The sequence below is a fragment of the Zonotrichia leucophrys genome, chromosome 1, assembly GCF_028769735.1.
Source record: "Zonotrichia leucophrys gambelii isolate GWCS_2022_RI chromosome 1, RI_Zleu_2.0, whole genome shotgun sequence".
Taxonomy (NCBI): Eukaryota; Metazoa; Chordata; class Aves; order Passeriformes; family Passerellidae; genus Zonotrichia; species Zonotrichia leucophrys.
In genome coordinates this window covers 39,186,391-39,213,211 of record NC_088169.1, presented here as the reverse complement: position 1 = coordinate 39,213,211, position 26,821 = coordinate 39,186,391, and the positions used below count along the sequence as shown (strand labels likewise).

The window sequence follows — 26,821 nt, the reverse complement described above, 5'->3', positions numbered from 1 at the left end:
TCACATGCCAAACCACAGCCTGAGGCTACTGCAAAGTAGCTTTCCTGTGGGCACTCAGGGAGTGAAACACTGTAGCTCCAGCTCCCTGACCCTGTCTTTGGATGAATGTGCCTGGACCATGTCTGGATCCCTGCAACTTCAGCACACACCTTCAGCACTATTCCAAATAGGCTCCACATCCTCAGCATCTTCCAGCGGCTGACATTCCTACCTGCCATACATTCCTTCTATACTGGGTTATGAAATCACATCCCTGCAACAGTGGGATGTGACACAATGCTCATGGAAATTTTGGACTGAAAGGTCTCATGTTCTTGATTTATGTTTTAGGGTCACAAGGGTGACTCATGGGGTCAGTGGAGATCAGAACCAACTCCTGTACATATGGATATCAACCATGCAGCTCTAGAATGGACAAGGCTTGAGCACTGTAAACACCTGTCAGGCCACATGATACTGTTTGCAGACCAAAGACCAATGACAAGTACATGATTTTATTAATGGAAATCCTGCCCCTGAAACAGTTCCACAGTTCACATTTCCACAGTATATGGCTTAGCAGCACTATGCATCTGAAAGATACATGGCCAAATATCCAAGTGGGAATACAACCTAGGGCAGTATGAAGTTCCCAAGTTCAGCCTCCCAAGAAATAAAACACACAGAGGGCAAAACAGCACTAAGTACTTGTCTCTGGCCATAAAGAAAGACAAAGGATAATACTGGCATTGAAAAAAGTAGACATGAAATTGAGGTAGGCTGAATTCAGGTATTTTCCAATCATCAGAGAAATGAAGTCCTGAAAGAGCTTTTAATCTAGTTTTGCCTCTTTTTCTAAGTCAGGACTTCACAGTTTCAAGAAGAATGGATGTGATAGAGTTCCCTATGGTCACAAGAAGGAGTAGACAAAAGCATCACCAAGGTTCTTACCAGACGAAAAACAAGGCCAAACCCAACCCTAAGCTCAATAGAGCCCAGTTGTTTTAAATAACACAGTCTGAATCCTCAAGTAGAAAATAGTACAAAAATAAATTTTGATTTTCATTAGCTTCCTGACAGAGAAGATTTCTAGGAATTCTTCTAATGAAGTTATGCAGGAAGGATTAACACTGTGGTCTGGGCAGGAAGAACTCAGCAATGTGGCTGATTAAATAAAGTACTGCACACGGCTGGGGAAAGTAATTCTTTAGTACAGTGTCTGGTTTTGTTAAAAAGCACGTGTTCATTGAAATTCTCTAGTGAAAACTCAGTTCCTGAGTTGCACCTTCCCCCTTGTGCCTGAGGACACTGTGGACACAGGTGCAGTTACGCGTCTGTCTGTGGAAAATGAATTGCGTATAAAACTAACAATATCTCTATACTTTGGTCAAAAATGTTCACTGCAGAATCTCTAACAATTTGAACACTTTAAAAGCTGCTGCCAGCATAGCAGGTCAAATCTACTTATAATTCTAATATTTAACTGAAATGAAAGACTACTTAAGGACTGAAGGAAGCAAACATGTTTAGAAAGGAAGGAAAAAAAAGAAAAAGAGGTCACAGCTCTTGGAGATCTTAAGAGTCCACAAGTCTATGAAAGCATCTGTGTTATGGATTTCATAGCATTTCTAAGGAATGAATGAAATCAGAAAACATCTGGAACTAGACACGCCAATAGAGACTTGTTTGTCTGGTATAACATAAAGCATAATATATGAACAATCTGGTAAAGTATTTGAGCAGAGAATAGAAACAGACAGGTATAAACTAAAAGAGTTTATTTCTCTTAGGTTTAAGACACCTGTGAAACTGCTGTAGAAAACAGGTTAACTACAGCTTGAATAAGGACACAATAGAAGAAGCCTTCTTCAGTGGATAAAATGGCCAGGTAAAAGCCTGCAAAGACTCATCTGATTTTGAAATAACCATGTAGACATCTATTAAATTAATCCAATAACCTTCCCAGAGCAACTATTCAAAATTAATATTCTTCTGTGTCCAAAATCTCTTCAGAATTTCTCTTAATACTCAAATGACTGCAGTCAGCTATTTCCAGAGCATTTACCATCTTGCTTTGTGAATGTCAGTAAAATACATATTCATGGCTATGGTATAATAATGGTAGAGTGTTGAACTTTTAAATGCTTTTCAAAGGATGCAATTTCCATTCATCACTACTACCCTTCCATGAATCCTCATTATTACTACATAGTTTTGTATTTGCTAATAAGGACAAAAAGAAAAGATCCAGGTAATGACAGAATTATGATTCTACCTGAAAAAAAAAGAAAATAGGAGAAAGAAAATGCATACGGACTTTGCTCTAGATTAAACAGTAATTAAACGAAAGCATTTTGCCTCAGAGAGAGAGGCAGGTAGACATTTAATTAATTATCACTTAACCTCAAAATTCCAATTAAAATGCCTAAAACATCAGATGTAAAACAAATGTAAGAAAAATATTAACATGTACAATATAGCAATGGCTAATGCAGAAGGATTTGTAAGTAGTACACATACCAGTGTAAAAAACCATGCAAAACCTGCCACAGGCAGGTAATTAGAAGAAAATAATACCACAGTTTATCAGAAGAGACATACAGAAGTCCTGTTGTGACTAATATATCTTATTTGAATTTTTCAGCCCCGGGGTAACTTCTTTCAAGATGAATCAACTAAGTGTAGAGTCAGCTCCGCGAGATATAGAACAGATTTCTCAAGTTTTTATCTTGTACACATTACCATGGAGCATCTATGCTCCATTAACAATTAGATGCCCCTGTCTCAATGATGACTGACAAAGTCTTTTCACAGTAGATTTTCTAACTGTTTTCACTTTTTTGGATTTTATGCAAGAAATAATTTAAATTCTTTCAGTATCATTAATTTAAAATGCATGCAGCTTAGCTGGAAATGAGCTCAAAGTCATCCAAGTTCACTGTAGCTGTGTAAATTAAGTGACAAAATTTGGAGCTTAGTTACTGCAATATTCTTCATATTGGAAAGAAAAAGGTCATACTGCTGTATGGCTAACTCATTTTTGGATGTGAACCGCAATGCTTAACTTGAGGGTTGATACAGCAATGAAATGAGACAAAGTAATGATCATTATGGTACTCTCCACAGCAAGGTGGCAATAGCACAGATTTGTTGGAAAAGCAGAGGATAAAAGAGGAAAGAAGAAAAGACTTTTTGGATGAGAGTGGAGAAGGCTGATAGTAGTACTCCCATGGTAGTATGGGAGATGTATGTTGACATTTCCCAAGATGGCCAGTCAGTCCCTCTCTGGAGACAGAATTGCACATCTTCAAAAAGTCTTAAAATCTGCTCAATATTTAGTAATACCTCCAAAGCAGCTAGAACAATTAAGCAGTCTGTTGACTGAAAATATCTATAGATATTTTAGGAAAAATAGCAATTATTTGCATATTGAAACAATTCATGGAACAAAAATGCCCTGATGGCAAAGAGTCAAGATGTATTTCCCAACTCTGTGCCCTAAGTATAGCGTAATAGAGAAGCGGTAACTATTTGTAAGATGTGTTTAAGATTTATTAAAAAAAAATTAGTCAGATCACCTGCTAGGTACTGCAAGATCTAGCTCTCAGTTTGTTTACAATCAAAACTTATGATCAGAGTAAGGAATACACAAGATACTTAATGTTCTTAGATGAGATTTTGGTCTTTCAAGTCATTCCTATTCTTTCCCAGTTGCTCTGAGAAAGGCAGTAACTGTAAGTAAATGGTATTGCAATTCTTAAAGAAGTATTTCAATATTTCACAGCAGATCCAAAATATTATACTATTCTTTTAGCTTGTACCCTAGATCTTTTCCAATACCACTCAATGCATACTAGATATTGTGTAAGAATTTCTTCACGGGGCAATGCCATGACATTGACAATGGCGTAGAATACAGTAGCTACTGAAAGTCTCTAAGAACAATAGAGAAAACACTTGGGGAAACAACCATTCAATATTTAAATATTTGAGTAACAGAGTAATAAAGTGAGACTGTTTACTATTTAATGAAGAAGGAGCATATCATTACACATTTGCCACAGGGTAGCAGCATGTATGAAGCCAGTTACCACAGACAAGCTGATGTTCTGGAGAGTCACACCTAAGCTGCTGCTCTGTGTGTTCTCCCCCCTCTAGAGTGGCCATCTGTGAATTTGATTTTCTGGAATAGCATTATTTCCCCTTATTCCCCAGCAGAAATGAGAAAGGCAAGCTGGAAGCTGGCCCTGTGTTATCAAATCAAAGGTCTTAAAAATTATTTGGTAAACTGTTCTAATTACAGTAACAGAGGGCATGTTGCATGAGTATTGTACTTTGTATTTTTACTCGGTGGTTTTGCTTATTTTCACCAACGTCATGAAAATGATGTCTAATAATGAAATCTCAGGAGACAAGGTAAAAAACCACATGTCCCATGCATTACACAAGTGCTGAAGGTCAAAGCTTGTAAACCGGTCACATCCTGCAACTCTTGTCTGAAAGTAAAAATCTTCCACTGTGAAAACAATTACCTCTATTCCCAGTAACTGCAGCTGTCATTATGCAGCACTACATTGTCTTAATGGCACTGACTGATAATTAAACCAATAGGATCTAATTTTCTTGGTATGGAATGACAGGTTTCTAATTGCTTGACTTCATTCTCTGTCTGTTGGCTAAGAGTTTTCTGCTCCTTAGCATGGCTGAAATTAGTCACCCCTTGTCTTTCTAGGCTGTTCTCATACTTGTCACACCTTTAAATCCTCTTTCTATTTTTTCACATTGTTCTTCATTCCTTGTCAGATTGTGAGTTGTGGAGTAGCTATCCACACAAACAGTTATTGTCTTTGACACAAGCCTTTCTTCAGCTCTCATGAAGAGTGAAAACTGGTGGGCTGGGAGGTTGGTTTTGCTTGAAGCAGCTCTTTTTATTTGTTTCCTTAGTAAATCCCCATTAAGAAAGTTACCTTAGTGTGCATTTATTTCTCTTTGACTATGGTATTCCTAGCACACATGTCCCTTGGATGCTTTACTTAGTCTCTCAAATGATCTGACCCTTTGGTTGGCATTCTGCACTGGGGAAAAAGAAATGTCACTGAAGAGAATAGACTTGAGTGGTTTATCTCATGCTTTCCATAATAATTATAAATAAATTGTAGCAGTAGTTTGAAAGCAAATTTCCTCCTCTGCCTTCACAGAACATGTAGCATAAAATCATGCTGGGAGGCCTTGCTGTGCAAGAGAAGGCGCAGTAGAAAGTAACCATGAGAAAGTTGCTGTGGAAATAGCATTTACACTGCCTGTAACTCACACACAGCAGTGGGCACTGGCAGGCTGAAAGGCTTCCAGGGCATGCAGTGCAAAGGTTGTCCCCAGCTAGGGGTGCCCTCTGGGAGCCTGGATCCTGCAGAGCCAGCTGCCATGTCTGCAGCACCACATTTCCCAGCAAGCTCTAATCCAGGCCTCCTCAAACCCTTATGCTGTGGCACATATGTCTGTCCTCATGAGATGCAGCGCAGGAGCAAGGGGTGGGGATACTTAAGTGGTTCACTAAGTACCCAACAGCTCTCCAAGTGAGCTCTCCAAGGCTCTACTGCATTGAGGTGGTTTTTTGTTTGTTTGATTGTTTTTTGGTTTGTTTTGGTTTTTTGTTTGTTTGTTTTTTCGGGTTTGTTTTGTTTTGTTTTTTTAAATTTTTAATATTTGATCCTCTACCAATCTCAGGAGAAAACTTACTTGTATAGAATTTAAGACTATGCTACTTTAGATAAATTCAGAAACACTACACAAAGTTTTATGTCAATAAGGCATCAATTCATCTGAGGTGATATAGCTTACAGTTCAAAAAAACCTATCAAGATGTAGAACTTGCATTTGACCTGCCTCAACTTCCAGTTTCTTATATCCTTCTAATAAGTCTGTCTTTCTCCCACATTTTGCTCTTTCACCTTTTTCAGCTTATGATCAGTGACAGTTTGTGGACCTTTCACCTAACATCAGCAAGTATGAATTATAATTTTTTTACATTGTCATCTTTGCCATCACTGTAACACAAGTATTTATTAGATGGCATATTATAAAGGAAACTTCAACAATAATTACTTTGAAAATAAAATCTAACCAAAATAGTTCAGAGTGCAAAAACTCTTTCTGCATTCTCAGGAGCAGATGGGAATGAAAGAGTGATAGAAAGAAGTGCACAGCCCAGACATCGGACGAGTGATTAAATTCTGTGCAGCATACCATAACAACACAGATGATACATCAAAATAGCAAAAGATGTCCAGCAGGAAAGGTCCACAATTACAAATAAAATAGAGAACAAAAGAAAAATAAAAGTTTTCTGGGAATTTATTTTATTCCATTATAGATTCACCTATTCAGCCACCAACACTAATACAGAACACTCCCAAATGGCAGGGGAAAGAATGTTCCACTGAAGATTCTCAGCAGCAGTAAAGTTTTCTGTGACTGTCAGTACAACTGTACTAATCTATTCACATTAGTTTCACCTGATTGCCTGGTTTAATGCAAGACTCAATTACTTTGGGATTAACACGGCAATAAATTAAAATTCTGGAGAGCTGCTCAAATTCCTCTAGTTTCCAAAACTCTACAACTTTCCACATGCCATTTGTTAGTGTAAGAGTTAACTCTACAGACATTATTTGTGCATTTTTTTTTCCTAATCCACTGCTTAAAAAGTCTTAATTAACTAGGAAACTAAAATGGCTTAACTGAGAAAATTCAGGAACATCAAATACTAAAGGAAAGGGGTTGTTCAGTGTTGGGGTGGGGGTTTGTTTTGATTTCTTTGTTGTTTTGGCTTTTGTTCTGTTTTTGTTTGTTGTTTCTTTGCTTGTTTGTTTTTTAATTCAGGCCACTTCTTCTGTTGTTCAAAATCAGAAGTATTGTCTTAGTATCCTCTGTGGGTTTAGGTATCCCTAACACAGAAATACAAAGTGCTCACTGTGACCATGACTAACAGCCAATATTTACACATCAGTCATGTCTGTGGACCCACAGAGTACAAGCAGTTTAAGAAGTCAGTGTGTGCTGTAGAGTGGCAGGATAATGGTACTTCAGCTGCAGGGAAGTGGGGCAGCTGCTGCCTTCTTGTCCACATATCATGGTTCTTTCTCCCACAGAAATCAATACTGGTATAAGCTCACAACATTAGGTGGCAACAGACACAGAATACAGAACCAAAACCTCAGACATGCAAGCTCACCAGCTGAGATACAACCTTTTGTTAAAGTCACTGGTTTTCCACTGAACATTCAGGCCATTTAAAAGGCCTGTTCAGTCCTATGGCAATAATAATTTTGCCATGTGCCACAGAATTTTTGCTAAGCAGAGCTAATTGCCACTCATTTTAAAATTTCTATCAGTGCCACATTGTTTGTTAACTACCATATCATCTTTAGCAGGAAGAAACAGTGAATCACATGCATTGGTCTGCTTTCTACGAACCTTTTCCATAACTATTGAATGAGAAAAACTGCATTTTTAAAGTATCTATAAGGTTAATCACTTACATACATAGTTAATAGAGGGTTGTGATCCCTGTCCTGCCAGGCTACAGGAGCAAGTGATTTACAAAAGATAAACTATATATATATTTATTTATTTATTTGTTTATGACCAAAGGAAGTCAGTAAATAAGGCCCAATCCCTCAGTGTCTGCTCAGCAGATATCTCCATACTGAGGATATCAGCATTTCTAAAATGCTGCTAGCCAGTCATCCTGGAAAATGCCTAAAGACATGTTAGTGTGATTATAAGGTTTATGAAACCTCAAATAAACCTAAATCTAAATGGAGAATGGAAATCTAAATGGGAATGGAATATTATAACAAGGACAGGGCTGTCACCAAATAAAGAAAAACTTTTGCAGAATCAACAACCCCTTACGAGTGTCTTTGGGCCTTGCCAATGTAGCAGCACAAATGTTCTCACAGCACTGTATCTGAATAAAACATAGACACCTCTATTTGGAGCTGAGCTGAAATTCATAAAGAAATGAACCATAACCATTCATTTAAGGGGGTCAAGGGACAAGCATTAGGTGGGACATCTTTGCCATAGAAGCAGTGGACTACCACGATCCCACCCCACGATAGCACAGTTGTGGAAACTGCAGAACTGATGATCCACTTGGAAAATTATGCAGCTAATTATTAAGTTCCTGCTAACAGTTATCATCCAAAAGGTGCAGAAATAGGATCAAAACATAATTTGCAGAATGTGGGGATAGGCCAAGGGAAAAAATATTGCTGTCTGTTGTCTAAAAGGTATTGGTTTACCAGACTCTGTTTTACCTTGCAATACAACATAGGCATATGCCATGGACACTGCCAAGGCTGGGAATATTTGTGTCCTCTAAGCACACTTTGGTAAGGTAAGTTTGCCTAGTCTTCATTTTTGTTTCTGCTCAAAAGCAATAAGTCTGTTAACTGTTTGCCTTCCTTAGTTCTTAGTACCCGAATGAGTGATTATGTTAATTATGTATGTTAATTAGCAGTAAAAAAACAAAGTGAAATTCACTGAGTGGAGACATCCACAGCAGTGCCTCAGCTGGTGTCAGGGCTCTATTGCTCTCTGTCTACAAGGCCTAGGAAGGAATTCCAATGGAAAAAAAAAAATATCTATCACCATTTTTGAAATAATGATTTCTAGTGGTTTCTCAATCAGTGGACTAATGAGGCATGCTTTAAGTAATTTTGGCTCACATTTAGAAAATATGTTTCATTACTAGACAATTTGAATGGCTTCCCTAATTACATTCTGACACCTTCACACATTAACATCGCTATCACTTGTCATGTTACCACACGATAACTCCACAGGTTGAAGTCATAAAGAGAGCTTCTTACTAGACACTGTGCATGAAAGTACCTGAATCAAAGAGCTGCATTAGTGGAATAAATTAAACCCTTTTCTAAAAGTATTTAATACTATGATATACTTGCTAGAATAAACAAAGTGTGAAGACTCAATACATGTATCAAACATATATATCATCCATAGATTAAAAGAGTCTGACTGAAAGTTTTGATGAAATCACTATTGAACAAATGCTTATTTCATAAAAGCTCAACCATTCAGCCTTTAATGAGTACAATTAAATGGAGGCTCTGACTAACAATGACATCCCCTCACTGCTTTCTATCATCCCAGATACCAAATGACTCAGATCCCAGGGATCTGGGCTGCAGTGGTGATGCTGATCTGCATTTCTGGCCCTCTATGTCTGTGCAAAGTGACACTGGGTTCATTCAGGAGACATGATTGCGTGAAAGAGCAGTGGAGGGACAAAGGACACATATTGGGGGAGTCTGACAAAAGCTCTTGCAATCCTTTTCACTATCAGCTGTATTTCCTACTTTGAACAAATAACATGCTAATATAAAGTTTATTCTGCTCATGAACCCATAATTATCTGCTTTTCAGGAAGGTTGAAGCCTCAGAGCTGGTAAAGAAGTCAGTTGCTTAGGACAACTAATCAATCATAATCCACCTGCCCTTCTTGTCCATGCAAGGGACATGGAGAGACCAAGTGGCTGCTAATCCTGCCACCAAGAGGCAAGCCAGCTGGGTCAGGTGGGTGGATAGTGATAGAGTAACTAAAAGGTCAGCTTCTGCCACCAGCGAAGGGCACTTTCCTCATCCAGTGGCAGCAGTCAAGTCAGATTTTCAAGTGTTCTCTTTCATCTTGGCATGCCTTGTTAACATTCAGCCTCCTAAATGTTAAAGGTGGCTTTATCAATCTTGGGGTGAGGTTGTCCATGGAGACAAATCTGAAGTTATTTCACAGAAGAATGACAAAGAGAAAGTCTTTATAGAACTCCCTTTAGAACCAGCCTCCAGTTGCTTGCTTTCCTAAGATGCCTGCAGCAGGAATTCCTGCTGCCCCAGAGTCAGAGGAAAAAGGAAAGAACCATGCACTACTCAGCCCATGCACAGAGATTAGTAGGGCATCCTTCCAGAATGGAGGTCTTTTGCTTTGACCACTGCACTACTATAGAAAGACAGGGCTCACATCTACTTTAGCTTTAAGAATTTGTACCAAATTAATCATATAGATGCCCACATAAACAAATGGACTTGTAGCTCTGAATGCTGGCAGTTTCTAGAAGTATCTAATTTGGCATCTGATTTAGACTCACTTTTCAGCTTTTATTTTAGACTGGTGTGAGCATCCTTCCTCCTTCTCCAGATTTTTGTTAAGTGTTTATGACATCACACCACTCAAACTCTGTGTCCATTCTGAATTCTAATCCAAGAGATAGGATGTTTCCCAATCTCTTGGAAACATTAAAATCTCTCATGGAAAATGTACTTAATGGATTGTGGCAGATCCAGATTCACAGCACACTAACTTAATCTTAATTTCTTCCTTCTGAACAATGGACCTAATGCACCCAATCATCCGGACTAAGAGCAATGCCTTTGCAATGCCAAAGGGTTGCACATGCACAAGTATTTTCCCCATCCTATAAGAAGTTGTAGTTCCATAGGAGCTACTTGAGAACCAAAGTAACGGCCATGTTTGGTAGATAAAATTTCAATTTGTGCATAAAAAAAGGGGTTATATTGATCATTGCATGAGTATTTTATTAAAACAATACCTACAAGCAAATTGATGAAGTTTGACTCTACTTTGAAGTTTTGTTTCACAAATATTAAATTATAAATTAAATATATATGTATTTCTATCTAGCCATGGCAGACATTTTTCACAGTGACAAACTTTTTTCATATAGTTACCACTTTTAAAAAGGCCCTTATATAGAACTTCTGGGTCACACATTAGAAGGAAGAAGCCCTTTTAATAAAGCAGGAAATATCTGAGACCCAAAGCTCTATTGCTGTTTTACAGGCCATAAATCAGATGGTTTTGCTGGCTCACTGTGCCAATGAACAGCATTCACTTCTGCGGTAAGGCACAGATGTTGATACAGATGCAGGCTTCATATATGGGCTTTGAAGCACTCCTTACCATGAACATTTGTTTTCTTTGCAATGAAATATGTGTGTTTATGTCCTCTGTGTAAAATGGCCATTAATATGGTAGCCTTTGTCAAGCACTCTTTGCCAGTACAAGAAGTAATTAGTCTCATTTAATAGAGCACTGGCCCTAGCAATTGGTAGATAGGTTGATAATAAGGATAGAATTAAATCTTCGCCTTTCAGAATGATCTCTCATGGCCTAAAACTTCTCTCGCTTATTTTGTGGAATATTTTTAAACCTTAGGTATCTTTATTCAGGACTTCCTTTTTCTTTTAAGACTATTTGAAGCAATATGTAGCACTGTAAATCATGAAAAAACCTTCTCCAGAATTATGTGAAGGGTAAAATCACTGATGTGCTGCAAGTCTACATCTGTAGATGATTGCAGATGATTGCACCCATGAGGCACATGGAATGATTACTAGTTGATGTAACAAAAACCTGAATGCAAAAGATACTGCACTGCATGGAAAGTGCAGGTAAGGAGGAAATCGGTACAGAATCCAACAACAGGGGTGACTCTGGCATATTTGCATCCAAGAGGCACCCTTTTAATCAGCATCCACACAGACAGCTCTGCCAGCACCCTTAGTGTGGCCCTGAGAGCAATTGCTGCCATGCTAAATATTGACTAAAGGTAGGTGCACATTCAGATAAACAGTGAGATGTAAGGCAGAAGTATTTGTCATCGCCCCCCAATTCCCAAGACTTGTATGCTCTCATTTAATCCAACAAATATATTTATGCTTTTTAGGTATATTAGATGCAAATACTTAAACAAATACAATCATGTGACTAGTAATTTTTACAATTAGTAGCGTCTGTTCACAAAAGTAATTTTTCTCAATATTTAGCTTAACTTTTTTTAAGCACTTCATAATACTGTCACACTCTTGGCTATACCCTCTGCAATGAAACATAGCTAGGGAAAAAAACAGAGAAGAAGAGAATAAAATCAGAAAGAAGAAACAGGCTAGCTATGAATGTACCTGATGCTCTCAGTGGGAGACAAAGCTGGTCTAACATGAAGAAAACATCAACCCTTTTATAAAAGCCCAAATCAAAACCATCTAAGAAGTCTGAGAAAGAGAAGAGCTTGTCAATACCATACAGGTAGAGACAATAGCAAGTAATTTTGCTACCCACATCCACACAGCCAGCCAAGCCTTTCATTCATATCCTTTCTCTTACTTCCACTCAGCCCAACAGGTAGCATTCAAAAATCTTTCAGACATCCTGAAGAATAAAAGATTCAATTTTATATTAAGGGTCACACTGTGTAAGAACAACAGCTACTTAAGAAGCCAAGTACTGCATCTAACTGTTGGAAAGAGTACTTGGACTTCTACTGAGTTCATGAGCAATCTACTATGGGAAAGCAGGAACTTCCTGTAGCCTCCCATCAGGTGAAACCTGATGAAGCTGAAACCAGCTCATCTACTCTACATCTACTCTAGAGGAGTATCATTCTTTCCTTACTATTCCTTCCTCCCATTTCAGAACTTCCCAAACAAAGAATTTGAGGTACTGGGAGCTTTGCTAATTGATTCATATTTCATTAATTCTTCAGTTTCATGAACAGTTATGAGACAGACCTCTGTGACTTTTGCTTGTAACTTTTCCAGAGGTACTGCCAGACAGAACTTGCCTGGACTTCAGTAACTCACCCTTAGAGATTACACTGCAAAGCTGGCAATACTAATTGGTGTTCATTTACTTCTACATGCAATCTAGCAATACGTACATTGAAAGACAGAGGCATTAGCTGTAGATATATGCTGATGTGGCCCATGTTGGAAAAATGATCTTCACAACCATCGTGTGTAAGTTTCATGTTATTAATGTACATTAAAGGGCGCAGGCGCTTGAGAACCTATGGCACAAATCTTCCTGTATCATGCTGTACCAATGCAGAGGCAAGTTTTGTAAAGAGAAAGGAAATACTACATATTTTAAAAGGCTTTTAACATTGTCTCACCATGACAACACACAGGAATATGGCTAGGTGACACTACTCTGTGATGGGTGCAAAACCAAATGGTTAGGCGTCCTTACCAGCAACTCTTCAACTGTCAGAAAGAAGATTGTCAAACAAAATTCCTGAGTCTAATCTTGGTCTGGTTCTATTTGTTTTTTCACTCTTGATCAAGTTGTTTGAAAATAAATTATACTCATGTAGTTTAAAGACAAAAGTAAACTATAAGGCAGTGGAAGCAACGAGGAGGAGAGAATTAAAACCCCTGAAGATCTTGAAAATTGAAGAAATAGTCTAGAAAAACAAAAGTAAGTATGCTATTCAACAGAGACAAATGCCAGGGTTTACATTTAAAAAAAATATAAATAAACAAAGGATGGGAAACAGTGATGGCAGGTCTTTCAGCAGGACACAAGGGCTGTAATAATTAGAAAAACATGAAAAAGGAAAACATCTCACTGATATGTAGAAATTGTAGCAGAGTTTAAAACCACATAAAATAATGGCTCTGCTGGGGTATTCTGACAGTACTGCATTTCAGTTAGGTGGTGGATCAGCCAGAGAAGGTCTAGAGAAGGAGAGTAAGAACAATTTAAGGTACAAAATATAAGTCTTCTAGTAAAAGACTGAAGCATTTTGAGCCATATGGAAGGCATAATGAAAGATGCAGACAAGCTTTTTTTTAAGGCTTTGTCTATGCCAGTAGTGAATAAGGTGGGAAATTATGACCTTAAATTCCATAAAGAAGAAAGATTCAGGTTATACTTTATGAAAATCTTCCTAAGAGGACAGACAATGAAGCAACACAATAAATTGCCTGGAAGGACTGTGAAGTCATCTTCTCATCAGAAGAAGATGGCCTAAATTATTCTGACAAGATAACTTCACATTTATCAGTAGTCTATAACTATGTTCTTCCTTAAACAATACATATATACTTGCATGGAAACGTACATAAAACAGATAAATTGAACACCTCAAAATTAAAAATAGAAAACTTGGAAAAGAAATATATTTTATTTAAATAAATAAGTACCAAGACTTACACTATCATCTTTCCAACCTTCACCCTTTAAAGTCAAAGCCACTTATAAAAATGGGACCAGGGCATGGCCAAAATCAAGGTATTTTCGAAGTACAAAGCTACCTAATTGGCATATTCACGACACTAAAACTCTGATAACTTTTATCTGATTAGGACAGTTTGGTCTTCACCCAGTAATAAAATAGTAAAAATCCCTCCTTTTTACTTTCAAGAGAAGAAAAAAACCAGAAATTATCAAATTCAAATATTCATAGCTTGTACTTATATGCCACAAATTAAGAGTTACTAATTATACAGTTGCTGCCAAACTGCTACACTCTTGTGATTTTTGTAATGATAGATTTGAGGATCCAACAGGACAGGCTGTATCATAATATCTGCAAATGAAATACCAATGAATGTACCAAAAAAGTAGTATAATTACACAGAAAATATTTATTTAATTACTTACCCACACACAAAAAGATGCATCACAAAATGGATATTTATAAAATATTGATGAATTTGCAGGTTGCAATCCTGTTCATAACAATCCTAATTTGAGGAAGCTTATTTAACACTTTTTGGCAAAGCTTCTATGTCTTATCCAGTATTTTAAAATTTAGTTATCAGCCCTCAATTGATATTCAATTTAACTTCTGGCTACTGTTCTGACAGTGTTATATCCTGGTTCCCTATTTCTAGGCAAAAACAACTTATCAATTATAGGTCTCCTAGGTCTATTAGCAATCTCTGACCTTTAAAATGCAATACTCAGAAATAAATATTGATAAGACATAACACTGTGTCTCAGGAGACCAGAGTTTCAGCCCTGTTTTTTTAGCTTGTTTTGAAGGCACCCATGGACAAACTATTTCACCTGTCTTTGCCAACCTGCCCCCATCATTAAAAACAAGCTAGTGTCCTTTATTAAGCACTCTCGTTCAACTCTTCTACCCACTGAAGCTTTTCTAAGACACTGCAACTAGTTTTCCCTGGTGGGCAGCTGGAACAACATCCTTCAATGCCAAAAAATACTTTTCTCATAACAAGATAAGAAGAGCTAATTCAATCTGAGGCCTAATTATTCTGGAAATATCCCTATCCTCATGCTCTCCTCCCAAACTACCTGGAACTACAGAACTTGAATGTGGATGGTTTTCAGTTCTAGCGTGAACTCAGCCTATGTTCATCCAGGCATGACAGTAAATCTGAAGGCTGACTGAGAGATAAAACAGGATTATCCTTTGAGATCTACAGAAGAAAAAAATTATAGGAGATTTGGTACTATCTATGGTGTTATCTATTTAACAGTACTGGAACAAATGGTACGCTTCTGACTTGCAGAGGGAACAGAAGGTAGCTTGGCTGAAATCAGGTTTTTCTCCCTTTCTCACAAGTGAAAAAGAAAGTGAAAATGGCAGGTTTTGTTCATTAATTATTTGGTATCCCAGAGTACTTGTAGCAGGACTCTGAGACTTGCTTGAAACTCTGTGGCTCATTGTGTATATCGAGAAACCTGATTATTCAGGAACCAGCTGAAGCAATTTCAGCTACAAAGGCTTTCAATACTCAAAAAAACCTTTTTGGATTTCAGTCATTAAACCTTTTCATTACCTTCCAATTCAGCTGAGGCCAGGATAACAGTCTGGAGCTCAAGCCAGAAAAATGAAGGAAAAGGAAAGACCACAAAAAAATCCTTATCAGAGTCAAAGCAATGCATCAGAAAGAACTCAGCCTGTGGGTATGCTCTGTCATTTGAAGGTACTTTCCTACCTGTCCTGAAATGAAAATTTACAGCGGCAGGCTTCTGTTGGACCTTTGTCTGCTCAATAAATGTGAAATAACCGCAACATTTTGACAGAGTAACTGCATATTTTCCATTTGGATGTGGATCTTACCACAGCTGCCCATGCTCTTGCTACCTTTCCTGCTTTTGTGTTCTACACTCATTTCCTCATGGGGATGGCACAACACATTGCAGCTGTCAGAGATTGTATTTTCCTGGTAACTGCAGTGTTTTGCACAGAACACAAATTGGACCGGTATTGCAAAATCTGCCTGACTCTCAATCATTTTTCTGGCTGATGTTCTGACTTACACAGTTTGGATTAAGATTGCCACAGATATAGGATATCATTTTTTGTCCCAGCTTCTCCTTAGTAACGAGATAATTATAAAAGTAATTCTGATTTTTTTTCCACAGGAATTACTACTAAAATTAGACAAGCAGAAGGGATTTTATGCTCTAAAATAGATCAAATATAAAACCAGAAATTAGTCATTGCATTTGCATACTGGTGATAATCAACAGTTGACTCCTTATAAAGACATGTTTTAAAAGTATTTAAATCCTGGGATCCCAGGCAATGCAAAAATATACCATAACTGCAAAGCAAACAGCACAACTTCTGTTTCTGGCATGTGCTCTACTTGAGTAGAACACTGATTGCACTTGATGTCTTTTCATCACAGACATGAACTATCTGTTCCATTCATTTCAAAAACAGTTTTAAATGGATACTGAAATGGATTTTACCAGTAGGACAGACCTATCTCATTAAAGCCACTGTAGCCCAGCTCTTGCCTGCTAAGTCCCAGATCTTCAAGGTCCATGCATTTAAATCCAGGTGGGCACTGGTAACCTTCTTCTAGCTCTCTGGAACAGTGGGTGTCTGGGATAGCTAAATTATTCCAGGTTACATTTCTGTGAAAAATACAAAATTAAGTTGTTACATAAACTCAGTTCGTAGCAAAACTAAATATTTGAAAGTGAGAGGACTAAAGGGAAAAGTTCATCAGCTGTTATTTTTACTATCTGATGTTCTTTGGTATACACTGTTTTCATTAATTAAGCAGTTATTGCAAAACACAAGCTAACGAACTCTTAAAACTTCATCCTTATGTAATGACAGTACAAATACTACCAGCAGAAATTTCACACTAATGCCTAGAGACCCCATAAAAAATGGAGACTCTCCAAGAAATGGAAGAGTTAACATTCAGCAGCTCCAACTGTTTTTTAATGTAATTTGAAGACAATATTTCAAGCTCCTTTGCAGATCTTGAGAGTGTGTTGAACTGGAGTCAGTACTATGACTTGGACTTACAATGGCATTACCTGTGCTTGTTTTGACACTCCTTAGAAGGATCCTTGTGGATGACTTGTCAGTCACCAGAGTATGTATTCAGCTTCTTGTAACTTGCTCAGTACAGGTTCCCATCACACATGAAGGGTCACAGGAAAGAAGCCAAACCACTACATGTCGAGTGCAATTAATATCTAGGCACTGCTGTGACTGAAACAGATCTCTGACTTACTTTTAGGTCAGTCCAATGATTTGGTATAAGAGACGAAAAAATCTGAACTGGTTTGAATTGGGTCAAGGTAATTTATATAAGTGACTGTATTTTAAAATAGAAAGATCACGAGACAAGGGCCAGTAGCCCGACACAATGTCACAGTGTTGGCCATTTTTACCATTGTCATCTTATTGCAGGGTTCCATACTGTTGTCTCCTCATCACAAAAGTTTCATACCTTGGTGTTTCTCATAGACAGCTCCTCCAAGCACTGCCTCTTTCTTCTACACCAAGTAACCAACTGACTCCAGTCCCATTCCCAACCATCCAACCCACTCTTTTATAGAACTCTTCTTCTCATTGGTTACAGCTGTGGCCTGTTAAAGCCAGGCCTGTTCCTAATCTTTGATAATTGGCCCAGCTGCAACTCCTTAAGGGTAAGATTACTTTTTACATGATCTTTATTTTCTTATATTCTGATCCCCTACAGTCAGAGGCTGAGCACTACTTGTTTTCCCAGTTTCTCTAGCAGCTGTGATTGAGCTGCTGGAGGCTTTGTCTCACTGGAGCACAACAGGAATTTAGTCAGTCCCAGCACTAAGAGCCACAGAAACTAAAATGATAAGGAGGACAAGGTTGTTGCTCTCTGTGCTATTACATATATGCCTATGGGTTATAAATATATAAATATGGGTTATCTAAATACTCCCAAACTTTGGGAAGCAGAAGCTTAGGCAGTTGATTCCCTCTAATCTCTTACAGTGCCTAGTTAATGATCACAATACACAATCCTTTGCCACAGACTGATCACCCTGTTTTCCCAGAAGTTGTTTAGTTAAGAGGTAACCTTAGGCAACCACCTCCTCCACCCTGAGCAGGTCCCTGCTAGGATCTGCAAAGCAACACAGCAGAGAAATAGGGATTTATGTTACTTGTGCTATGGGGCTGCTGGGCAAACTCAAGAGAAGAAAGGTCCAAATAAGGCTCCAACTCTGCTGAATGAGCACACAGCTAAGAAACAACTGTTTTTCTCCCTGCTTGTACTCTCTCATCTAGCAAATGAAAAATCCTGATTTTTGGTTCAGTTCTAGGGCAATTCCAAACCAGACATGAAAAGCTAATCACAATGAGTTCTGGTCTGAGGAAAAAAAAAGTCAATAGCATTTTCCATTCTTTTTCAGGTTAATTTTGACTTCCTGGTCACAGCACAAACTTCTGATATAAAAACACCCAAAATGAATTGCTGAAAGTTATGAAAAAAATGCTGTTGTATTCACTTTGTTATCCAGAGGCATCGACCAGTGTCTTAAAATACAAAATTTCAAATTATCTTGCTTGTCCACAGAAAAGGTGAAACTTTTCAGCCTGCCCTTTAACATAATTAGTATCTTCTTGTTCTTCTGAAAGTCCTTTTCCTTTAGTCTAACTCACAGAAGTATTTTGACAACTAAACTGGGTGAACAGAAGCTTTAATTATGTTTTTTTATTGTTTTTATGCACTGCATGGAATAGCATTACATTATTTGAAACTTGTCAGTGAGAAAACAAAACATCCTACAAAATTGTTTCCTAGGCAACTATAAATGCAGATAAATAATAATTGTGGTATCTATCCTGTAGCCATTTCTTTATGATACCAGAGAGACCTATATATCTGCATGGCTGCACACACAGACATGTACAATTCCAGATGGAGTTTTAAAAACACCTTGAAATGTAGCAGTGTGCGTAACTAAAAAGACAGACAGATCCACAAGCATATGTGTATTTGTTCCAGGTTTGTAAACATGCTCAGCACGTCATTCAAGTATTTCAAAATTAATCTGTTCACTCTAATTTCTTTAAATTAGATGTTAATTCATACCCAGTTTCATGCTTTATGTTAGATTTATGATACTGCTATCCAAAAGCCATTATCATATATGGGATTAACATAAAACAATATTTTACATATATTTTTAGAAATTAAAATTATTCATTGGCACAGGCAGATTCAGAACTTCAGCTACTGGTAGCCAATGAATTACACATTATGGCGTGCATTAGAAAATCCCTCAAATCCCAAGAGGGCAGCAGCATGAGGGCGTATTATTAAAAGCATTGCTGGCTCTCAATCACTGCAATGTGAAGCATTCACTTAAGTGCTTCATTTAAATTTAGATAGTTTTTTTTATTTAACATCATCTTAAAGAAAAAAAAAAAGCTGTCTCTGTGCACTGAGTATGATTTAGGCTAAAAATGAAGTCTCTCTGCTTACAGTAACTGTACAGATACAGGCCTTTTTGGCTCACTGTCCCTTGGCAAGTTGTGTTCTGCCTCAAGACAGTAAATAAGCATAGAGTGGTACACATGGACTAGAGAACATTGGATATCTAGAAGTGGCTAGAATATCACCAGATGTTTTCAATATAAGATGATTTAAATTTTATTCCTCATTGGCCATACTCAGTATCAATTAAGTACTGAGATACTGATTCAGCCCATAACTAGTTTTAAGCATCTCAAAAGTTCAATTAGGCAATGTTCTTAAATGTCTTGCTGAACAGGATAAATTGCCTAGATAAATTTATGAACAAGAAATAATTTGTCCCAATAGTCCCACAATATTTCTGTGCAGAGTCTGTGGAGTGCAGTATCAACCCAACAGGCAAGCTGAGAAATTAGTTCTCCACAGGAAAACCAAGGATGAGGAAGGAGATAATTGACTCCACTTCACTTGATAGGCATCCTTCAATAGCAAGATTGTTGCAAAAGACACAGGACTGTTACTCTGACATGTTTAAGTGCCTGAAGAATGTTATGATTACATACATATGTATACCACAGGAAGGACATGAATTGATATCTCTTGGGAGTACAGTGCCTGTTTTCCATGGCATCTGTTACAAAACTGGTCTTTCAACCACCATGTGCTCATGTGAGAACAATCCCTCTTTCAGCACCTTCTCCTTACTACAGCAGTTCTTCAAAGAGGGGTTTTCACACCCTAAGAGACAAATTACCATGGAAGATTCTAGTTTCCTGTTTTCTGCTAGCCTTTCTCTAATGAAAACAGAGATGGGGGGGAAAAAAGGGATTTTTTTTTTATTCTGGTATTCTATTAATTTTCTAGGGTAACACCAGAAAGCTTTTTGTGCAGTTTCCAGATCCAGAAAATCAAAAACAAAAGCTCAAAACAAAACCTAAGTAGTCTACTTATTGATTTATTGATAAGGTATAAAGAATAATTTGAAATGGTTGATTAGGTAAAGAAGTTAATAAGTAAAACTTATTTAACTGGAGCTGAAAGGTTTTCTGTATTTGTTAAAAGGAACCCTGTGTCTGTCCCTGTACAAAACCAGGCTGCCCAGCTGCTGACTGAAGAGCTACTGCATGTTAAAAATACCATAGCAGACATAAAAATGGCAGGTCAATCATGATGCAAATAAGTAGCAATGGTGCAGCTTCCAAAGAGGGAGCAATACATTAACTAGGGCTCAGAGGAATTGGCACTGTGTTCTGTGCTATCCATTTCCATTAGTGACCTGGGGGACCCTATGAACCCAGCTACATCAAAATCACACCAGGCATATGATGAAGGAGAACAAAAACCTTTGAGAACAGAGAATGATTATGCAGTTCTGAAGACTTTAAAGGTTACTCTCAATAACTGTGATTTAATGTCAAGCAATAAATTCAGAAAGTGATAGAACCTAAACAAAAAATGGACACTGCTGAATAGAAAGTACTAATACCAAAATAAGCTTAGATCAGATGACTAATAAAAAATTTTCCTTTAGATATCAAGAATTATAGGTTTTTTCTTTTGCTAGACATCTAACTGAATATGCAATTTTGAAAAAAATAATCCAATCCTGTATGTTTCAGAAGAGATGCTTCTGCTTTGCCATATTGCCAGAACACAAGGGAAAAGCACCAAGCCAGTGAGACTCTAGCAATAAATAAATCAATCCAGAGAACTCCATGTTACACAGACCTTTTTCCTGAAGCTCAAATTAAATGAATGCTGAGCTAGAATCTCTCAGTAAATGCTTTCTGATGAAGTAATACTGTATTTTTACATTGACTTTAGACAAGTTATCTGATGAATATTAATACACAGCTCTCTTACATATATAGGTCAATGATATCTAATAATTTGTCTTTATTCTGAAAGTCAGGGTCATCTACTACCACAAAACAACTTCCCTGCACTATTCAACATAATTATCATAGTCCACAAACCTATTTTTTAAAGCTTTAAATTTTATCTTATATCAGTATTTTATGAAATGAGATGTACATTAAAAGCTGAATTGATTCTGTGAAAGTAAGGTCAGCTGTGTCATAAGCATTCTGTTTTTAACAACGTTTTGGTGCTTTTTTTGAAACAACAGAATACAAAAGCAAAATATGTGTAGATGTGTATTAATAGTAGTGGAACCTCTCAGGTCACATATCTGATATAGAAAATGCTAATTGCTAGGGTAGCAAATAAAAAATTCTTTTTTACAAATATATTTCTAATTAAATGAATCATAAAAAAGAACAGATTCTCACACCAAATGCAGAATAAGTTGTTTAATCACCAACACTTCACACTCTAGATTTAAAGCTCCCTCCCACAACTGAGTCAATATAAATAGCCAAAACTTGTAACTCAATTTTGTTTTCCTCACACTGACTACTGCTGCCTTGGGGATGCCTCATGGTAGCCCTCAGTATTTAGATGCTGATCTAGGAGGTCCCAGGTCTATGAGAGCCCTGTGTCCTACTTGAGCACCTTGGATATATCAGTAACACAAATGCCTGCCCATGGGTAAGTGCATCAAGTTAAAAACCCTCCAAGCTAAAAAAAAAAAAGGCACTTTCTATGATCAGCCAAGTCCTTAGCCTTAGTTTGTTTTCCCCCGGCACCTTCAGCCAGTTATAGAGCATATAATCTTGTTCTCAAACCAAAAGACTTTCCTTAAGGAAGAGAATTTACAGAGATAAAAAGAAAAAAATACTCATGGCATAACTATAATTAATTGCTGTAATTTTATACAAATAGAAATGAGAAAATCTGTGGTTAAGATTCTTATGACAACATTATACAGAAACATTGTGCAGAAAGGAAGTTTTAAACTACTTTTCTAATTAGACCTTATCCTCTTAAAGGCTCAGATAATTCATGGCAATTGCTATGCACCTGATGATACCATTAGGTAGTAAAAAATATTTGAATTTTTATTTAGTATTCCAAGTTACATTTCTTTTCAGAAACTTTGGGAAGTTGAAAGACAGGAAGCCTAGATGGAAAATTGCTTGCTTTTTACCCGATTCCTTGCAAAAAGTAAAATCGAGAAAGGTTAAAGTTTATTTGTTGCATAGTGACCGTGAAAACAATCTAAGCACCTAGGCAAATTTCTTCTGATTTTTCCTTTTATATGTGCTCATCCAATCAAGTATTTTTCTCCTTCTTCTTTTCCTTCTCTAGAGTTTCCCAGAGTGGGAAACTCTGCACATACAACTGCTGTTAAGAGATAGCTCCTAGACTACTTCCTTACACTAGTGCTCTTTTTACAGGCCTAACAATAATAACAGCTGCTTCTGCACAATTGTTAGAATAGTAACAATATTGTGCTATAATAATTGTAACAGCTTTGTTTCTATCACAAAGTCTTCTGTCTACTATTTTCATAATTATTACCCCACTATGATCTCAGCTTAACAAGGACAAAATTAACAAATAATTATAAACAAATAAATCACGGATATTGATATCTCTAAAATTTGCTGTAGTAAGTCTTTATAATTGGGCATAATTTTTTCAACTTTGCACTCAGTCTTGACCCTGTAGTGAGACACACATATGATTGTTAACTTCAGTGAAATGGCTCCATACTGCAATTGAGTTGTACTGATACATCTTCTAATTTGTGCAGAAAGAGATGGCAACTTAGAACCATGCTGCTGCTGGAGCCATTACAGGTTCGAGAGAATCTAGGACTGTCATCCAAAATCATGGGTGAAAATGAAAGAAATGTCACAGAGTACCTCTCTGGTTTAAGGACTGCAGATTTGTTTAGTCACAATTCTTCCTCTGATGTTTTATAATCTTAATATTCCTGAGTATTCCCAAGGGTAATTTTTAAATATTTTACTTTCGGTCAAATTTAAATCTAAGGTTTCATGTACCACACTTTCAGAGCCACTTTCCTGTTTTTAATCCAACAACAAAATCTGTGTTATTATCTTTTAAACTGTAAGCGCAAAGTTTTCATCCATATTTAATGTTTCTCATAATTATATCTGTAATTATAACTATAAAGCCTTCAACTCTTTCTGGTAACAGATTTTGTCTTATATCTATTCATTACTTTTATTATATTGAAAGATAAGATAGGGCATGCTTAAGGACTCATGGATTTACAAACAGCATAAACACAAAGCTTAAGCTTTGGCAACGTTCCATATTTTACATTTTAGCTTGGCAAACACAGACTCTACTAATCAAGAATTAGTAACTGAAGAGAATACCAGACAGCATCTGCTAAGGGATAATTATATTCAAATCAACAAGCCCAAATAACCGAGGGCATCTCTTCCATTAATTTTTGATAAATCTTGAAATAGCAGGGAAATTCCGGAAGAATGCTAATGTGCCATTAATTTTTAAAGAACAAGCAGCTCAAGTGCTTAGCCTAACATCAAGCAAGACAAAAGAAAGAGCAAGCTGATAAAAAGTCTAGTTAGTAAAGAGTAAAGAACATTAATGTAGTAAGTGGCAGCCAGAATGGATTTAGAGAAAATAATACTCATCACAGCAACATGAGTTTTGTAAGATTACAGATTTGTCAAATGAAATTGCCTATCTTGGACTTTGTAAAGCAATTCATTCAGTAACATATGACTGATTAAAAAGTTGGCACTATATAATATCAATAAAGTACCAGCTAAATGGGCTGAAAACTGATTAACTGACATGTCAAAAACACTTCCCAGTGAAATTATCAAAATTATCTACCAGAATCAATGAGGGGAAAACATACAAAAATAAGAATAAGGATAGAAACATAAATAACAATAAGAACAAGGCATTATGACAAGTTATCAGAATTACTTGGTTAGCTTGATCAAATAACCTAAAATATGCTTTAATACAGCCAAATGCAAGGTTATAATGGCAGGATCACTGGCCTGCAGCCTATGCATTAAAAGGGATAAGAGGATGGAAATATTATGTTATAGAATATAGGTGCCACACAAAATTTGAGATGAGGGGATATAACAAGGCATCCTCTCATATTAGTCCCAATAACATCATGGCAAGAAAAAACTGCTTCTCCAGACTGTACACACATAAGCAATAATGAATTAATGTTCCTCTGCACATGAAACTCATACAAATCATGATGAGTAGTACATACAGATTTTTGATCACAGTTTAATATTTTAAAAACTGAAGAAGTAATAGAAAAAAAGAAAATGATAACATTGAAGAAGATGGTTTGCAGAAAAAGATCTAAAGAGCTAAATAATGTTAGTTTATTGAAAAACATATTGAAAGGTGCTTCAATTGTTCTAAGTGGATTCACACAGAGAAAATACTAGGAATTAAGGTTCTGTGTAATCTGGCATAAAAAATTATAACAAGAAAAGAAAGCTAACAGTAGAAACCAGACAAATTAAAATTATGAATTAGGAACACTTTTTAACAGTGAAATAGTTTTTGTAAGAAACAAAAATTTCCCTTGCTTATGCTGTTCTTCTGCAAACCAGTCAAGAATAGATACACACCTAGGAGATGCACTGGAGTCAAACACAAGCTATATGGTGTCACAGAAGGGAAAAAATTGAAGCCTGACTAGATGATACAATAGTTACTTTTAATTTTAAATTCAATATATAGATACTGTAATATCTTACTACTGCTAATGTATTTTCTTTCAGTAATTTTCCCCAATTACTTTTTTAATTACTTTTTTAATATCTTGCAATTGAGTTTAGATCTTTTATTCACTATTTATCTGTTCACTTTCAGGCTCCAGTATTGGGGGGTATTTTTGCCAGTTTTCACAATCTTGTAGTGTCTAAATTGGAGTCTGTGGATGAAACTTGGATAATCTTAGTTTTTTCCCATTTTAGAAGACAAAAATTACTTACATGTTTATTCAACAAATTAAGAAAACTATGCACTTTCTTTTCCTGCCCATATTCAGTAATAAGGCACCATCACATCAGACTGCCTATTATGTGAGGCAGCAACACTGAGTAAAGTTGGGTTTGATTTTGATTGTAGTATTTTTTCATTTCACATGTGACCTAAGTTAGCATCTAAAAATGTACCTTTGATGTTGCTTCTACTGCTACTCACTGCACAGGAATTTTGAAGAGATTCAGATTAAATCACTAACCTTATCTCACACTTCAGGGTGCAAAAGTTCAAAGATCAACACCTCTTTGCTGAACCCCTAGAATGAGCTGCACAAGTAAAGACTGCAGCTCTGATGTCCTGACTTACCCTACCTCATTTTAGGCAATGAAGACAGAGAGAGGGAAATACAACTCCAGAGGTTCAAGGTCAGTGGGTTCCTCCACACCTGAGGCACCCTTCTCTCTCTGACAGCTAGAGAGGAAATTCAAGGAATTTAGATTCCTAGCACAGGTGCTAACATCAAAGTCAGATGATTCTGTTCCCATGGCAGATCACTGATGTCACACAAAGACAATAGTGTCACGAAAAGAATCAAATGAGAATGCCCAAATGAAAACAGGATGGCTGCAGGTACTCAACAAATTTGACAAACCATTGGTTTGATCACTTGTTACTGGCATTAGAGGAAATTAAATTCAATTTACTCAGCCATTCCCTTCAAAGCAACTAAGTCACTGAAGTTCACCACAGAAAAATGAGTAAAAGAAGAAATATATCCTATGGAAAGTGCTGAAATGTGCATACAAGTACTAGAAAAAAAGCTCAAAAAAGAAAATATCAGAAGTTCCAGTATGCATTTTTTATAAAGTAACATGCACAAACAAGTACTAGTTTGAGATTTCATCAAATTCCACATGACATAACAACTCTATGACACCCCATTTTTGTGGCTGCAACAGTCAGTCCTGACACAGCTGAATTCAAATGGCAATTGCATGATATGTATGCCAATGCAAAACTTATTTCAGAAGAATCAAAATAACATGAATTAATGGCATTTACACAATGAAGGAAGCTGTCACTCTAAGTGCTTAATATACAGGACATAAACAGGAAGAGTTAAAATCAAATCCAGCTAGCTTGCATGAATCTGCATGTCACTGAGGTATATTAAATTAGACTTATAAATAAGTTGATCTCATACATATAGTACTGTTATAATCCAAAACAGCATTAATTTATAGTATTTAGAAGAAAGATTAAAACCCACCTCTCTTGTCTTTTAAATTGCAACATCGTGAACTGAAATTTGTATAACAATCTAAGCTGAAGACTGTATCCAAGTTATTTTAAAGTATTTGGTGATTTGGAAGCTCAGGACCACTTCAAAAAATCTTAATGTTATATA

The 26,821-nt window shown here is 36.7% G+C and overlaps 1 protein-coding gene across 3 annotated transcripts in view; it reads right to left on the bottom strand.

Moving 5' to 3' along the window:
- The window catches only part of NALCN (sodium leak channel, non-selective), a 224,441-nt gene that overhangs the window by 155,573 nt on the left and 42,047 nt on the right, over positions 1-26,821 (bottom strand). For 2 of the 3 annotated variants that reach the window (XM_064712115.1, XM_064712124.1), the window contains exon 7: positions 16,545-16,699. In XM_064712115.1, the coding sequence (XP_064568185.1) occupies positions 16,545-16,699 (155 nt within the window). Of the gene's footprint in view, positions 1-16,544; positions 16,700-26,821 lie in introns of those variants that run through there. The other variant, XM_064712131.1, reaches the window with a different exon arrangement.